Source organism: Phyllobates terribilis, unplaced genomic scaffold, assembly GCF_046119375.1.
Source record: "Phyllobates terribilis strain yellow unplaced genomic scaffold, ASM4611937v1 Scaffold_11__3_contigs__length_659146591, whole genome shotgun sequence".
NCBI classification, from domain to species: Eukaryota; Metazoa; Chordata; class Amphibia; order Anura; family Dendrobatidae; genus Phyllobates; species Phyllobates terribilis.
The window spans coordinates 635,778,008-635,794,087 of record NW_027362771.1 but is presented as its reverse complement, the minus strand read 5'-3'; the positions used below and the strand labels follow the sequence as shown (position 1 = coordinate 635,794,087).

The window sequence follows — 16,080 nt, the reverse complement described above, 5'->3', positions numbered from 1 at the left end:
CCTGATGGAGGTCAGTATAGATGGACTAATAGAGAAAGTCCCACACACTGCTAGAAGGCCAAATATTTTTTCAGAGCTAGATGAAGACAAAAAATTATTTTTAATTTGCAACCTGATGGAGGTCAGTATAGATGTTCTAATAGAGAAAGTCCCACACACTGCTAGAAGGCCAAATATTTTTTCAGAGCTAGATGCAGATATAAATTATTTATAATTTGCAACCTGATGGAGGTCAGTATAGATGGACTAATAGAGAAAGTCCCACACACTGCTAGAAGGCCAAATAATTTTTCAGAGCTAGATGCAGAAGAAAATTATATTCAGTTTGCAACCTGATGGAGGTCAGTATAGATGGACTAATAGAACAAGTCCCACACACAGCTAGAAGCCCAATATTTTTTCAGAGGTAGATGCAGAAAAAAAATATATTCAGTTTGCAACCTGATGGAGGTCAGTATAGATGGACTAATAGAGAAAGTCCCACACACTGCTAGAAGGCCAAATATTTTTTCAGAGCTGGATGCAGAAAAAAATGATATTCAGTTTGCAACCTGATGGAGGTCAGTATAGATGGACTAATAGAACAAGTCCCACACACAGCTAGAAGCCCAAATATTTTTTCAGAGGTAGATGCAGAAAAAAATTATACTCAGTTTGCAACCTGATGGAGGTCAGTATAGATGGACTAATAGAACAAGTCGCACACACAGCTAGAAGCCCAAATATTTTTTCATTCGTAGATGCAGAAAAAATTTTTATTCAGTTTGCAACCTGATGGAGGTCTGTATAGATGGATTAATAGAACAAGTCCCACACACAGCTAGAAGGACAAATATTTTTTCCGAGGTAGATGCAGATAAAAATTATTTTAATTTGCAGCCTGATGGAGGTCAGTATAGATGGACTAATAGAGAAAGTCACACACACTGCTAGAAGGCCAAATATTTTTTCAGAGCTAGATGCAGACAAAAAATTATTTTGAATTTGCAACCTGATGGAGGTCAGTATAGATGGACTAATAGAGAAAGTCCCACACACAGCTAGAAGGACAAATATTTTTTCAGAGCTAGATGCAGATATAAATTATTTTTAATTTGCAACCTGATGGAGGTCAGTATAGATGGACTAATAGAGAAAGTCCCACACACTGCTAGAAGGCCAAATATTTTTTCAGAGCTAGATGCAGAAAAAAATTATATTCAGTTTGCAACCTGATGGAGGTCAGTATAGATGGACTAATAGAATAAGTCCCACACACAGCTAGAAGCCCAATATTTTTTCAGAGGTAGATGCAGAAAAAAAATATATTCAGTTTGCAACCTGATGGAGGTCAGTATAGATGGACTAATAGAGAAAGTCCCACACACTGCTAGAAGGCCAAATATTTTTTCAGAGCTAGATGCAGAAAAAAATTATATTCAGTTTGCAACCTGATGGAGGTCAGTATAGATGGACTAATAGAACAAATCCCACACACAGCTAGAATCCCAAATATTTTTTCAGAGGTAGATGCAGAAAAAAATTATATTCAGTTTGCAACCTGATGGAGGTCTGTATAGATGGATTAATAGAACAAGTCCCACACACAGCTAGAAGTCCAATATTTTTTCAGAGTTAGATGCAGAAAAAAAATATATTCAGTTTGCAACCTGATGGAGGTCAGTATAGATGGACTAATAGAGAAAGTCCCACACACTGCTAGAAGGCCAAATATTTTTTCAGAGCTAGATGCAGACAAAAAATTATTTTGAATTTGCAACCTGATGGAGGTCAGTATAGATGGACTAATAGAGAAAGTCCCACACACTGCTAGAAGGCCAAATATTTTTTCAGAGCTAGATGCAGACAAAAAATTATTTTTAATTTGCAACCTGATGGAGGTCAGCATAGATGGACTAATAGAGAAAGTCCCACACACTGCTAGAAGGCCAAATATTTTTTCAGAGCTAGATGCAGATATAAATTATTTTTAATTTGCAACCTGATGGAGGTCAGTATAGATGGACTAATAGAGAAAGTCCCACACACTGCTAGAAGGCCAAATATTTTTTCAGAGCTAGATGCAGAAAAAAATTATATTCAGTTTGCAACCTGATGGAGGTCAGTATAGATGGACTAATAGAACAAGTCCCACACACAGCTAGAAGCCAAATATTTTTTCAGAGGTAGATGCAGAAAAAAAATATATTCAGTTTGCAACCTGATGGAGGTCAGTATACATGGACTAATAGAGAAAGTCCCACACACTGCTAGAATGCCAAAAATTTTTTCAGAGCTAGATGCAGAAAAAAATTATATTCAGTTTGCAACCTGATGGAGGTCAGTATAGATGGACTAATAGAACAAGTCCCACACACAGCTAGAAGGCCAAATATTTTTTCAGAGGTAGATGCAGAAAAAAATTATATTCAGTTTGAAACCTGATGGAGGTCTGTATAGATGGATTAATAGAACAAGTCCCACACACAGCTAGAAGCCCAATATTTTTTCAGAGGTAGATGCAGAAAAAAAATATATTCAGTTTGCAACCTGATGGAGGTCAGCATAGATGGACTAATAGAGAAAGTCCCACACACTGCTAGAAGGCCAAATATTTTTTCAGAGCTAGATGCAGAAATAAATTATTTTTAATTTGCAACCTGATGGAGGTCAGTATAGATGGACTAATAGAGAAAGTCCCACACACTGCTAGAAGGCCAAATATTTTTTCAGAGATAGATGCAGAAAAAAATTATATTCAGTTTGCAACCTGATGGAGGTCAGTATAGATGGACTAATAGAACAAGTCCCACACACAGCTAGAAGGCCAAATATTTTTTCAGAGGTAGATGCAGATAAAAATTATTTTTAATTTGCAGCCTGATGGAGGTCAGTATAGATGGACTAATAGAGAAAGTCCCACACACTGCTAGAAGGCCAAATATTTTTTCAGAGATAGATGCAGAAAAAAATTATATTCAGTTTGCAACCTGATGGAGGTCAGTATAGATGGACTAATAGAACAAGTCCCACACACAGCTAGAAGGCCAAATATTTTTTCAGAGGTAGATTCAGATAAAAAATATTTTTAATTTGCAGCCTGATGGAGGTCAGTATAGATGGAATAATAGAGAAAGTCCCACACACTGCTAGAAGGCCAAATATTTTTTCAGAGCTAGATGCAGACAAAAAATTATTTTTAATTTGCAACCTGATGGAGGTCAGTATAGATGGACTAATAGAGAAAGTCCCACACACTGCTAGAAGGCCAAATATTTTTTCAGAGCTAGATGCAGATAAAAATTATTTTTAGTTTGCAACCTGATGGTGGTCAGTATAGATGGACTAATAGAAAAAGTCCCACACACTGCTAGAAGTCCAAATATTTTTTTCAGAGCTAGATGCAGAAAAAAATTATATTCAGTTTGCAACCTGATGGAGGTCAGTATAGATGGACTAATAGAACAAGTCCCACACACAGCTAGAAGCCCAATATTTTTTCAGAGCTAGATGCAGAAAAAAATTATATTCAGTTTGCAACCTGATGGAGGTCAATATAGATGGACTAATATAGAAAGTCCCACACACTGCTAGAAGGCCAAATATTTTTTCAGAGCTAGATGCAGATAAAAATTATTTTTAATTTGCAGCCTGATGGAGGTCCGTATAGATGGACTAATAGAGAAAGTCCCACACACTGCTAGAAGGCCAAATATTTTTTCAGAGCTAGATGCATACAAAAAATTATTTTTAATTTGCAACCTGATGGAGGTCAGTATAGATGGACTAATAGAGAAAGTCCCACACACTGCTAGAAGGCCAAATATTTTTTCAGAGCTAGATGCAGAAAAAAATTATATTCAGTTTGCAACCTGATGGAGGTCAGTATAGATGGACTAATAGAACAAGTCCCACACACAGCTAGAAGGCCAAATATTTTTTCAGAGGTAGATGCAGATAAAAATTATTTTTAATTTGCAACCTGATGGAGGTCAGTATAGATGGACTAATAGAGAAAGTCCCACACACTGCTAGAAGGCCAAATATTTTTTCAGAGCTAGATGCAGAAAAAAATTATATTCAGTTTGCAACCTGATGGAGGTCAGTATAGATGGACTAATAGAGAAAGTCCCACACACTGCTAGAAGGCCAAATATTTTTTCAGAGCTAGATGCAGACAAAAAATTATTTTGAATTTGCAGCGTGATGGAGGTCAGTATAAATGGACTAATAGAACAAGTCCTACACACTGCTAGAAGGCCAAATATTTTTTCAGAGCTAGATGCAGAAAAAAATTATATTCAATTTGCAACCTGATGGAGGTCAGTATAGATGGACTACTAGAATGATGCTATGCCCAAAAGATTTTACTTCACTAGGTGCAGTAAAAAAATTGGTATTCTATACACAGGTGGTATATCTTGCAACACAGATAGGCTACTCCACTGACTAACACACTCTGCAATAGGCCAAAAAGGATTAGCTTTGCTAGATTCAGCCAAATGCTGTGAAAAAAACTTGCACAGCACTGGCACAGACCTGCCTGGCAAAATCTGATAGGAACTGATGTAACCTAGTCCTGAAAAGGACTGCAATTACAATTAGTCTTTACTCCCACAATCTATCTATTTAAGAGCACAGACCTGCCTGATAAAAGTCGTAGGAAATGCTGTAACCTAGTCCTTAAAAGGACTGCATTCACAACTATTCCCTACTCCCAAGCTATCTGTAGATTTGTGCGAAAATTGGCTTGAAATTAACAAGGTATAGCGCACACAGCAACAGCGGTGCCGTCTAACACGCAGCTGCAGCAGTGAAAAAATGGTGGCGACGGGGAAAATGGCTTGGTCTTATAGGGCAAGGACATGTGACATACACTGCCAATGACACATGCCCTTGCTTGTGTGAAAAAAAGCACTTCGCTCCGTGTGTGCGCTGCTGATAGGCTGACAGATTGCACCTCCCCACTGTAAATGCGGGAAAGAGACAAAAAAATGGAGATCTTCATTATTCCTGCAGAGATCCATCCCCTGCCCCTCCCCCCACCCCGCTGTATACTCAAACTGCGTATTAACATTAGTTTTCATCATTACTGAGAAAAAAAACAGTTATGATTTTGGTGCACGAACAGTTATCGAATATAACCTCGAACAGCCGAATTTTTCTCAAATCGTTCGTGTTTGCCGAACGGCTCGAACGCCGCCCAAAACAGCTCGAATTTGAGATTGGCGAACAGTTCGAGTCGAACAACGCTCATCTCTACTCTTCATGCAGTCATCTTTATAACTCTCATTGGAACGCCACCAAACAAAAGTTCCAGCATCATCACCTTGCCCAAAGCAGATTTCCGATTCATCACTGAATATGACTTTCATCCAGTCATCCACAGTCCACGAATACTTTTCCTTAGCCCATTGTAACCTTGTTTTTTTTCTGCTTTGGTGTTAATGATGGCTTATGTTTAGCTTTTCTGTGTTTAAATCCCATTTCCTTTAGGCGTTTTCCTTCAGTTTGGTTACAGACATTGACTCCAGTTTCCTCCCATTCGTTCCTCATTTGTTTGGTTGTGCATTTCCTGACATATTGCTTTAACCCTAAAACGCGCAACCATAGAAATCTACACTTTCACATACCTGGGGCCTTTTAGGCCTGTGTGCAAATAACATGGTGTAATTCAAATAGAAATACTTTTCAAAGTTTCATTGAGATGTGAATATTTCAAAACATTATAATTATGTGCATAAAACAAAAAAAAGTAATTAAACCGGCTTAAAATGCCCAATATATGCATTCTATATAGTTATTTATATATATATATATATATATATATATATATATATATATATATATAACGATTTTTTTGTCTGAAAGTTTTTTATATAAAAGTTATAGTAAACATGGTGCAGGAATATTTATTTTCAAAAACTTTCCTTTTCAACTTTACTGATTACCCCAACAATTTTCACATATTTTTCAGAAGAATGTTCCTTGCAGACATTTTGTCCACAAGTAGTAGAGAAACGCTCAGATTTCCTTTCCTTCTTTGCTGGACAAATATAACAGCGCTTTCTTTTATTTTTCTCTTGGCTCTGGATGTTCCTGAAAATGTATACCACATCGGATCATAGCTTCCGTAATTTGCCTTGGCAAGTATTTCATGTTGCTTCGCTCCATCATGGTAGACATCAAAAGTTCATAGCAAAGTTCTTTCAAGAATAGACGTCTCTTGTCCTTCCTGTTGGCATGTAATTCTGGATGAGTTTCACTATAAACAATATAGCTATTGAGGGCTGACACATCAAGGATATTATAAAAAATGTCTACAGGCCAACTTTTTTTCTGCCTCTTGCATGAATACTCTCCAATCATTTCATCCATCTTGTCCACACCTCCTTTTGTTTTATTATAATGCAGTATGATGTCAGGTTTTTGTGTCCTTTCATCGATGTCAATACTTCCATCATGATGCATTGTACTCAGTTATATCACGGATTTTTCTTTCTTTGCTTTATAAGATACCATTGTCGCTTGAATGCAGAAACCAAAGGCACTGTCATAAAGTGGTCACTTGGGATTGTGCTTCTTGATTTGAGGAATTTTGCGGCGGTTTGGCCTCATAGTACCAACAAGTGTGAGTTTTTCTCAAGTAAAAATTTGCCCAGTTCCAGATTGGTAAAGTAGTTGTCCATTGTTATATTTTTTCAAGAATTGAAAACTGGTACTGCAAGTTTTTTTTACTATGTCAGAACATAGGTCTTTCTGGACTGGAGCATCAGCTTCTTTGCCACAGTAAATCAGACCATTCATGCCAAAATAGCTTGTAGAATCACACATCCTGAAAATTTTTATGCCATACTTGGCAGGTTTACTGGGCATTTACTGAATGAATTTGCAACGTCCCCTAAAGGTCAGAAGTTGCTCATCCACTGTCAGATTGTCATTAGAATGGTAAAGCTTTGTACAGTTTTAGATGAAAAGATTCCAGATGTAGCTAATAGGGGCTAATTTATGTGTTTCCAACCTCACAGGACGAGCTCTCTTATCAAAACGAAGGCTTCTCCGAATATTCTCAAATCTATTGACTGACATTGTAGCTTTGTAGTGTGGATCTGAAAAAGTGTTCAGAAATAATTCTCTGATTGGAACATCGTACGATTTTGTACCCCCTACCAGAAGAGTAAGGGCAATATAACCATATAGTTCCTCTTTTGTTATATTTTTCCATGTTTTTTTTCTTCCTGAAGCGATATGTTTTCCTTCTAAGTAACAGTACAGACAAAAAGACTGAGGATCACATGTAAACCAAGTACAGGCCTAAACAGACCCAGGTATGTGAATATGGAGTAGTCCCAAAAAAGAGTTGTTTTACCGAAATGCCGATAACATAAAAATATATTAACAACTGGAAATTACTAACAACTATATACCTGAGGAATACCTAGAGTGTCAAAATTCTAACTAAAGCAATCTTGCAGAAAATAGAAAACAAGTAATCTAGCAGGCCTGCGAGGCCACAGGTATGCGTTCTAGGGTTAAGTTTCCGGTCTTGACGCTTTGATGTCTTCCTTGGTCTACCAGTATGTTTGCCTTAACAACCTTCCCATGTTGTTTGTATTTGGTCCAGATTTAAGACAGAGCTGACTGTGAACAACCAACATCTTTTGTAACATTGCGTGATGATTTAGCTTCTTTTAAGAGTTTGATAATCCTCTACTTTGTTTCAATTGACATCTCCTGTGTTGTAGCCATGATTCATGTCAGTCCACTTGGTGCAACAGCTCTCCAAGGTGTGATCACTCCTTTTTAGATGCAGACTAATGAGCAGATCTAATTTGATGCAGGTGTTAGTTTTGGAAATGAAAATTTACAGTGTGATTCCATAATTTTTTCCTCAGAATTGAGTGATTCCACAATTTTTTCCCTCTGCTTGGTCTGAAAAAAATTACCACTAATGAGTACCACATTTTTAATCTTCATTTCTTTTGGTGTTTCTTAAAGACCTAAAGTTGCCATTTGAAATGACTTTAGTTTTGTGCCATGTCTGTGATGTCTTTTTTTCAATAACATTAAACAACTGAATGAACATCCTCCGAGCCCGGTGATTCTATAATTTTTGCTATGGGTTGTATATAAGCTTTTTTGCTGTGAAACTGTTATAGATATTTTTCTCTTTTATTGTTATTTATTTATATAGTTTGTTTTTTTCATTTTTTTCATTTTTTCATTTATAAAATATGTTAACACAAAGTTATATTTAGTTAGATTTCATGTTTGTTATATGTGTGCAGAATTCTATAAAGCGAACATAATTGCAAACAGCCCATGTAACCTTTTTCTGAAAAAAATAAATAAAAAATAAGAACTTAACTTAAGAACATATTTTGTGTTCTTGGCAAAGGAGTCTAGTTCAAGCTTGAGACAGATAACAATTATACATTTATTGAAATGGTTTAATATGATTTGCACAAGCAGAACATTTGGACCAGTGGCCCATGAGCTTTCAGCTAAACCTGTGGGCTTGGTTGATTCAGACACTTACATAGTCCAGTACATACAAATCCCTCCCTTACTCTTTTATACTAGAAAATATATAGTTTATGAAGAGCTTCTTTAAAGTCCTTGTTCCTCAGAGTGTATATAAAAGGATTAAGCAGTGGGGTTAGCATGGTATATATCAGAGACAAGACCTTGCTCAGAGTCAGGGATTGTCCTCTCGTTGGAAACAGATAAACAATGAATAATGTCCCATAAAGCATGGAAACCACAATGAGGTGGGAGCTGCAGGTGGAGAAGGCTTTATGTCTACCGGTGTTGGATGGGATCTTCATAATGGTGATGACAATGTACATATAGGACAGCACAATTACTATAAAAGGGCAAAATCCATTTACAACACTAATTATAAGAATTTGTATATGGATTTTGGACGTATCAGAGCAGGAGAGCTGCAGAATGGGTTCTAAGTCACAGTAGAAATGGTCGATAATGTGAGGACCACAGTAATACAGATAACACATAGGAATTACATAACTTAATGCTATTATAAAAGCAATGAACCAAGTTACGCTGACAGACAAAACACAGAACATGTGATTCATTATGGCGTTATAACGGAGGGGGTAACAGATGGCCAGATACCGGTCATAAGACATCAATGACAGAAGAAGACATTCTGAGGTCTGGGACATGATAAAGAAAGAAAGCTGGAGGAGGCATCCAATGAGACTCACAGAGCTTCCCCCATACAGTACAGTAATAAGAAGGGTAGGAACGATGTCTGTAGTCAGCAGGATGTCACACAATGACAACTGAGTAATGAAGAAGTACATGGGGGACTGGAGGGTTTTACTCAGTAGAAAGAGGGTAATGATCAGAAAATTCCCTGAAATGGTTGCACAATAAATGAGAACCAAGAGTGAGAAGAACGGGATTTTGAAATTTTGAAGATTTGAAAACCCTGAAAGAAAAACTGATGTAACATTATTTTCAGGAATGGTCTGGAAAGGAAAAAAAAGTTTGCAATTGTTCAGAATAGTTATAATAAATGGTTATCATGCTGCACTTACAATAATTAAAAGTTCTGTCTAAAATTAATTTCTCTCTCCTCTGATATGATCTAACTCATCAGAAGAGAGCTAAATGGGTTTCCGGAGGCCGCCACAGTACCTTAGGTACCGGATCCGTGATCCCCCGACCCTCCTCCTTCTTTGGCTGAAAGAAAATGCCAGGCGCATGCACAGTGTGCCCACCAGGATCTGCCTCTCTGCACCTGACAATAACTGGGATTTTTCTCATTGACTGATGGCTTTTAACTACTGTGACAGACCCTATGACAGCGAACAAAAGCCCCCAATAATAGTTTCTCTAAGTCTCATGAATCTTATTGATCACCTACCCATTTCTGTGTCACCCCCCTTGTCAGATTACATTTTTTTTTATAAATAGTTAATTTTTCTTGTTCTTTGCTGTTAGAGTTACCGTTACTTTGGTTAGGCTTATTAGGGTTTGGATTACAGTTTTTTCAAAAGTAAAAAAATATATAAAAAAATATTAATGTTAGATTAGGTTTAAGTGTAGTAGTGTTAGATTAGTTTTACGATTTTTTGTTAAGCAGACATATAGAAAATACTAATGGCCTGCATAACATTCAGCACAGAGCAGGTGTACATCCTGCTTTGCACCTTCTCTTCCAAGCTCTGCCGTTTATCCAAACAAAACATTTTGACTTCATGTAATGTATTGACGTAGTCGTAAAAAAGTGGTAACAAATTGTGGGTCAACTTTTCAATTTAACCTTTTGGCAAAAGTGACAATTTTGGGGGTAAAGCAAGATTTGTGAAAAAATTACTTTTTCAATGCAATATAAAGTTATCTATTTTTTTATCGTACCAGTGGGTTCAAAATGCTCACTATACCCCTGTATAAAATCCTTAAGGGGTGAAGTTTCCAAAATGGAGTCACTTGTGTGAGTTTTCCACTCTTTAAGTGCTCTCGATTCCAGCCAATTTTGTATTTAAAAAATTAACAGTGCTCCTTCCCTTTCAGGCCCTCCCATGCACCCAAAGAGTGTTTTTTTCCCCACATATGGAGTATCAGTATGCTCAGAAGAAATTGCACAACAAATTTTGTTGTCCATTTTCTCTTAATACAGTTGTGAAAATAAAAAAAATTGTCTGAAGTAAAAATTTTCTGAAAAAAAAATTAAATGTTCATTTTTTCCTCCACGTTGCTTTCATTTCTGTGATGCACACGAAGGGTTAATAAACTTCTTGAATGTGGTTTTGAGCATATTGAGGGATGCAGTTTTTAGAATAGTGTCACTTTTGGGGAATTTCTGTCATATAGACCCCGGAAAGTCACTTCAAATGTGATGTGATTTCTAAAAAAATGATTTTGTAAATTTTGTTGGAAAATTGAGAAAAAGTCAAATGGCGCTCCTTCCCTTCTGAACCCTGCCATGCACCCAAACAGTAGCTTTTCCACACGTATGTGCTCAGGGGAAATTGCACAACAAATTTAGGGGTCCATTTTTTCCTGTTACCCGAGCGAAAATAAAAAAAAATTGGGTCTAAAGTAACATTTTTGTGAAAAAAGTTAAATGTTAATTTTTTTCTTCCACATTCCAAAAATTCCTGTGAATCACCTGAAAGGTTAATTAAGTTCTTTAATGTGGTTTTGAGCACATTGAGGGGTGCAGTTTTTAGAATAGTGTCACTTTGGGGGAATTTCTGTCATATAGACCCCGGAAAGTCACATCAAATGTGATGTGATTTCTAAAAAAATGATTTTGTCAATTTTTCTGGAAAATTGAGAAATCAACTTTTAAACCTTTATAACTTGCTAACAAAAAAAACACTTTATTTTTCAAAAATTGTGCTGATGCAAAGTAGACATGTGGGAAGTGTTATTTCTTAACTATTTTATGTGACTTATCTCTCTGATTTAGGGATATAAGAATTCAAAGTTTGAAAATTTAAAAATGTACCACATTTTTGCCAAATTTCCATTTTTTTCACAATAAACGCAAATCATATTGAAGAAATTTTGCCAGTATCATGAAATACAATATACCATGAAGCAACGTTCTCAGAATCAGTGGGATCCGTTGAAGCGTTGAAGAGATAATATCTCAAAAATTGACAGCGGTAAGAATTGTACATTTTGGCTTGGTCATTAAGGTCAAAATTGGCCCCGTCACTAAAGGGTTAAGTGTTCCCATGTTGTTTATTAAAATTTCCAAAGTGATCTCAAAGTGTCTATGCATACTACTTTCTTGTTTTTGTTCATTGATTAAGTTATGGTATGTGCTTGGTTTAATCCATTGGCATTTAGTGGTGACCTTAGTTACTTTCTCTCAGAGTTATCATCAAAATCCCCATGAAGAAATTCTAGAAAATTGTAAAAATATTCATAATAGAAATTCATTACCGCACAGTTTCCTTATAATATTATTACAGAAATATACCAGTCCCGTTATTTTCTTTCCTATCTAACAGTAAAAGCAAAATCTTCTAAACTCCTTTTAAAAGGATTGTGACTTAAGTCTTTACATTATCTTTTTAAGATATGTACATTTTTTATGTCATTAAAGTAATAATAAAATGCATGAAATTGTGGATAGTAAAAGGTCAATGTAAAAGAAAATAAGTAAAAGCTTCATCTTACTAAACAAGTGAAAAAAAAATGTTTAGCTTTCAATCAAACCTCAAAAAACCCTCTTACGTGAGCTTCTTCTATGTTGTCCATGAATGCGTCAATTTCATATAATATTTAGATAGTTTGGAAATATTAGAATTAGGAAGAAAAAACACAAATGCATGAATAAAGCTGTAAATAGGTTCAGGCAGTGTAACAGTCATTATATTATTGCACCCTAATATCCAGTCATTTCCTAGCCACATTTATAGATTGTGTTGTACCGGCTGAGTCCAGAGAGAGAACCATAACTGTCCGCTGAGCTCTGCACAATACTTCTCTACTGAGGCCTAATCCATCTGATTTTTTTTTATATCATTTGTGGTAATTGATGCAAAATAATATAAATACAATTAGAAAATAACAGAAATAAATATATTTGCATTAATTTATTCTATTTTGACCTGAACTTAATATTCATGTTTTATATAAAATATTTAAGAATTTGAAATATAATCTTGATTTTACAATAAATATAAATTCTAAATGTTAAGCATTAACCTTAAAAAAAATATATGTTTGGCACATACACAAAGTATTATTTTGTCATATTTTTAATGATCCGAGTAGAGAGAGTAATAAAAGCAACAAATCATTGGTTGTTTGGATAGGTGTTTTTTCCCTTTCCTAAGAATAGAGATGCTATCAACTGTGGAAACTATAGGGCTATTGAACTCATATCTCATGTCTGCAAAATACTACTGAAGATACTACAAAGATACTTACAGCCTTACTTTGACAAAGAGTTGCCAGAAGAACAAGCAGGATTCAGAAAAGGAATAGGAACAAGAAATGTGATTGCTGACAATTAATGGTAATGGGAAAGGCCAAAGAATACAACAAATAAATCTATTTTGGCTTCATCCACTACAGCAGAGAGAGCTGCTATTATCAGGCTGGGAAGGTCTATAGTTATTGGGCCTTTCTCAGCCTAAACCTACCAGGCTGCAGCTCGAGATACTCCTGCACCTTGCTCTCCACTCTTTCAGTACGTATCAGACTTGTACTGCTGCTGCACAGGCTGGTTTAAAAAATGAGTGAAATGACTCACAGAAATTGCTTCTGCCACTTACTCTTCTGCCGCTAATATTTTTGCGTTGACTACTCAACGTTCCCGGGGTTGGAAGTCTACAACTGTGACGCACACTGTGGGCCTCACTGCTGTCTTGGGGAAAATCACTCTTAAGATTTTCTAAAAGCATGTTACAATACTCCAGCTTGTGCGCATCACTTTCCTTGGGGAAAAGCTTCTGGCAAAATTTACTCTTGTACCATGAATCTAACAGAGTTGCAATCTAGTAGTCAGCACTATTTCTAATCCTAACAATACGAGCATCATGTTGCAGACAGTGCAGCAAGAAGGCGCTCATGTGTCAGGCGATTCCATGAGGTCTAAGTAAATGGCGTGTTTGTAGCGGGGTAACACTCAAGCATCCTTTCTTCATACCCTCCCGACAGCCACGAACAACAGAGAGTGGATAATTATCCTGACTGTTGCACACCCATCACCTCTTCCTCCTCATCCTCCTCCATTTATTCCTCGGCTCCTGCACCTTCATTAACAGTTTATCTGGTATCATGATGCCCCTTCGATCACTGTGAATTCCAACATGTTGGCACATCGAATATCAATCGGTTAACCGGTGGGCCAAAAGACCTCTGTAGCGATGCACGTTGATGATCCATGGAGTGCAAATGGTAGAATTGAGCAGACAGCGACCATGCTTTCTTCAGCAGCGCATCCAGGCTGGGATAGTGGCAGGGAAATTGCTGCTCCACCATTTTGAGGACATGAGACATGAAAGTGAGGTTGCCCCAGAGTAGGGCCACCACCATGTTCGCATCATTATCGCACACAGCCTTCCCTGGCTCCAGGTTCAGTGGAGACAGCCATTGCTCAAACTGGGCCTGGATAGCTGTTCACAACTCTTGAGCTGTGTGACTGCAATTTCCAAGGTATATTAATTTAAACACTGTCTGATTGCAGTGAGCCCTGGCTGCGTAGTACAGAGGTGGGGGATTCTATCTGCACTGTTGGAAGACATGTCTCATTAAGGCAGAAGTTGAGGGCACAGGTGGAGGCTCTAGAGGAGGTGGAAGAGACAGAAGCAGTGGAGGAAGTGTTAGAGTTTGTCCCACAATCCTTGGGGATTCCAAGAGTTGTGGAGCAACCCCTTCCCTGTCTGCTCTCATAGTCACCAGAGTCACCCAGTGCCCAGTCAGTGAGATGTAAGGCCTCTGGCCATGCTTGCTTGTCCATGTGTCAGTGGTGAAATGCACCCTGGCAGTCATAGCTTTTTCCAATAATGGGTGATGTTGTCTGCAACGTGCTGGAGTAGGGCAGGTACAGCTTTCTTAGATAAGTAATGGCAACCAGGGAACTGGTACTGGGGGACTGCAAAGGCCATCAGCTTTCATAAACTGTCTGTATCCACCAAGTGGAAAGGCAACATTTCTGTGGCCAACAAATTAGAGATGGTGAAGTTCAAGCTCTTAGCTTTGGCATGTGTAGGAGGAACTAATCTTTTACGTGACCACAACTGCAGAACCAAGGGCTAGCTGCTGTACTGAGGGTGAACACTAGTGATGAGCAAATGTGCTCGCCACTGCTTGGTACTCTCCCAAGCATCACTGTGCTCGAAGAGCTTGACGCTTGGTGAGTATTTCCGGGTTGATCGGGCGGGAACTCGGGTCCCCTCCCTGCATGTTTGGTGCTTTTTAGAGAGCCAATTAACATGCAGGGATTGCCTGCCATGCACTGTAATGCCGTAGCCATGTTGTTTGTTGGCAAAACAGTGATTGGTGGCCGCGCAGCATCATAAGGTGTATATAAGACCGGGTGCCGCCATGCTCGTCACAGTCTACCCCGGAAACAGGCAGAGTAGGCAGAGGTGCTGCTGCATCAAGGAGAGATTTGCTAGTTCATAGTTAATATAGGTATTCCACTATATATATATATATATATATATATATATATATATATATATATATATATATATATATACATCTGAACTAATTGCCCTTCTGAGGACTAATCCAGCTGCATATAATCAGTGCTAGGCAGGCAGGCAGTGTATGTCGCAGACTGCAGTGTATGATACAGCACAAGAGGGTCCATTGAAGGTTCTATCTGCTGCTGATGTAATAATTGCAGATATTTCTAGACATAGCCCCAGATATCAGGGGACAGGGCAATTATTTTTTTTATCTTAATCCTGGTTATTTGCTTAAAAAGTAATCCAGAGTACACCATTTTTCTGCTCACTGCAGCATAAAGCCAGATCTGTTCCATATTACAGCAATAAAAATCCAGAAATTTGAACTGAACGTGGAAAATATTGGCCTCCTTTTCCATTCTTTTGCAGTTTGTCGCTGAAGCTATTCACAATAGGTCTCCGTGTAGAATAATATTAGTAAATTACAGGCCTACGATTTAAAGCCGTGGTTCTCTGTCAGACATAACACCGAAAAGACTTCTAAAATCAAGCATTTCTTCCATTTTCATTCCGTTGCAGTGTGTCGATGAAGCCATTGAAACTAGATCTCGGTGTAGAATAATATTAGTAAAACACAAGCCTGCTATTTAAAATCAGTTCCCTGTCAGACATATCATGTATAACTGCATTCCAAAATCAGCCATTTCTGGTAAACGTGGGAAATATTGTCCTCCATTTAAAATGAGCAAGGTGCGTGACAAGGGATAGGGAAGTGGACATGATGGTGATGGTGCATACAGAAGCCAAGGACGTGGACGTGGGCAAGGTGAAATTGAGCCACAGCAAACACCCATATCTTGTTGCTCGACCTTCAGGTCCCAATTACTAGGGGACTGCAGAGCACCACTATTGAACACAGAGCAGTGTGAAAAGGTTATTGGTTGGATAGCAGATAATGCTTCCAGTCACT

At 37.6% G+C, this 16,080-nt stretch overlaps 1 protein-coding gene across 1 annotated transcript; it reads right to left on the bottom strand.

Moving 5' to 3' along the window:
• Positions 1-8,558: 8,558 nt before the first annotated feature.
• On the bottom strand, positions 8,559-9,308 carry LOC141167556 (olfactory receptor 5G26-like). Its single transcript, XM_073654947.1, has one exon. The coding sequence runs from the start codon at positions 9,306-9,308 to the stop codon at positions 8,559-8,561; it is 750 nt and encodes a 249-aa protein (XP_073511048.1).
• Between the last annotated feature and the right edge of the window lie 6,772 nt (positions 9,309-16,080).

Bases quoted from the DNA above. Each gene is read 5' to 3' on its own strand.
- LOC141167556 (XM_073654947.1), bottom strand. From the start codon at position 9,308: ATGTACTTCTTCATTACTCAGTTGTCATTGTGTGACATCCTGCTGACT.